A 667-nucleotide genomic window follows, 5' to 3' on the forward strand; every position below is an offset into this window, starting at 1 on the left:
TCAAAATCAAAGCAGACAAAGCATGCAGAACCCAATTTCAACACATTTTTATTTATCAGGAAAATTAATTTCATTTTAAGAAAGATCCACATGTATGCATAAAGATGTGGATGTGCACAAGCTGCAGTGAAGTGTCTGTAAGCCCTGCTCTACTTCACACGTCTGATCTTCATGCTGATGGACTTCAGAGATTTATAGCTGCCCTTCCAGTAATACCAGTAGACACCAATATATATATTGCCATCATCTTTCCCCCACAAATACAGACCAGTGGGGTTTGCATAAGCACAGCCATTATACCAAAACCCTCCTTGAGAGTTTGTCATAGCACAGTTACCGCTCAAAGCATCTTGGTCTTTGTCAACGGTGGAGAACTTCATTCCATTGTGATAACTCAAAGAATCACCTGCAGAATGGAGAAACTTTCATTATGGGTACTTTCATATGGACATCTAAGATGACTTTTTTAAAATAACTTAAAAATGCTTTAGTTTAAGCATGGCTTAAAAGATTGAAACGTCTGAGGTGTTTCACCTGCTCCTTCATCTACAAAGCCGCTCACTTGCAGTTTGTACCCATCAGCCTCAGAGCCCACAGAGAAAGAGTTGTACAGAGCGTAAGCCTTCTTCCCTTCAAAGTCCTCCACACTCCACTCGGAGTTTATACC

At 40.5% G+C, this 667-nt stretch overlaps 1 protein-coding gene across 1 annotated transcript; it reads right to left on the minus strand.

Moving 5' to 3' along the window:
* Positions 1–31: 31 nt before the first annotated feature.
* Positions 32–661, minus strand: LOC122141703 (fibrinogen-like protein 1). Its single transcript, XM_042749699.1, has 2 exons — positions 535–661; positions 32–406 (listed from the first exon to the last, which is right to left on the minus strand). Exon 2 carries the CDS (start codon positions 378–380, stop codon positions 150–152), a length of 231 nt encoding a protein of 76 aa, XP_042605633.1. The 5' UTR covers positions 381–406; positions 535–661; the 3' UTR covers positions 32–149.
* Positions 662–667: the final 6 nt, after the last annotated feature.

This window comes from Cyprinus carpio, chromosome A4, assembly GCF_018340385.1.
Source record: "Cyprinus carpio isolate SPL01 chromosome A4, ASM1834038v1, whole genome shotgun sequence".
Lineage (NCBI taxonomy): Eukaryota > Metazoa > Chordata > Actinopteri > Cypriniformes > Cyprinidae > Cyprinus > Cyprinus carpio.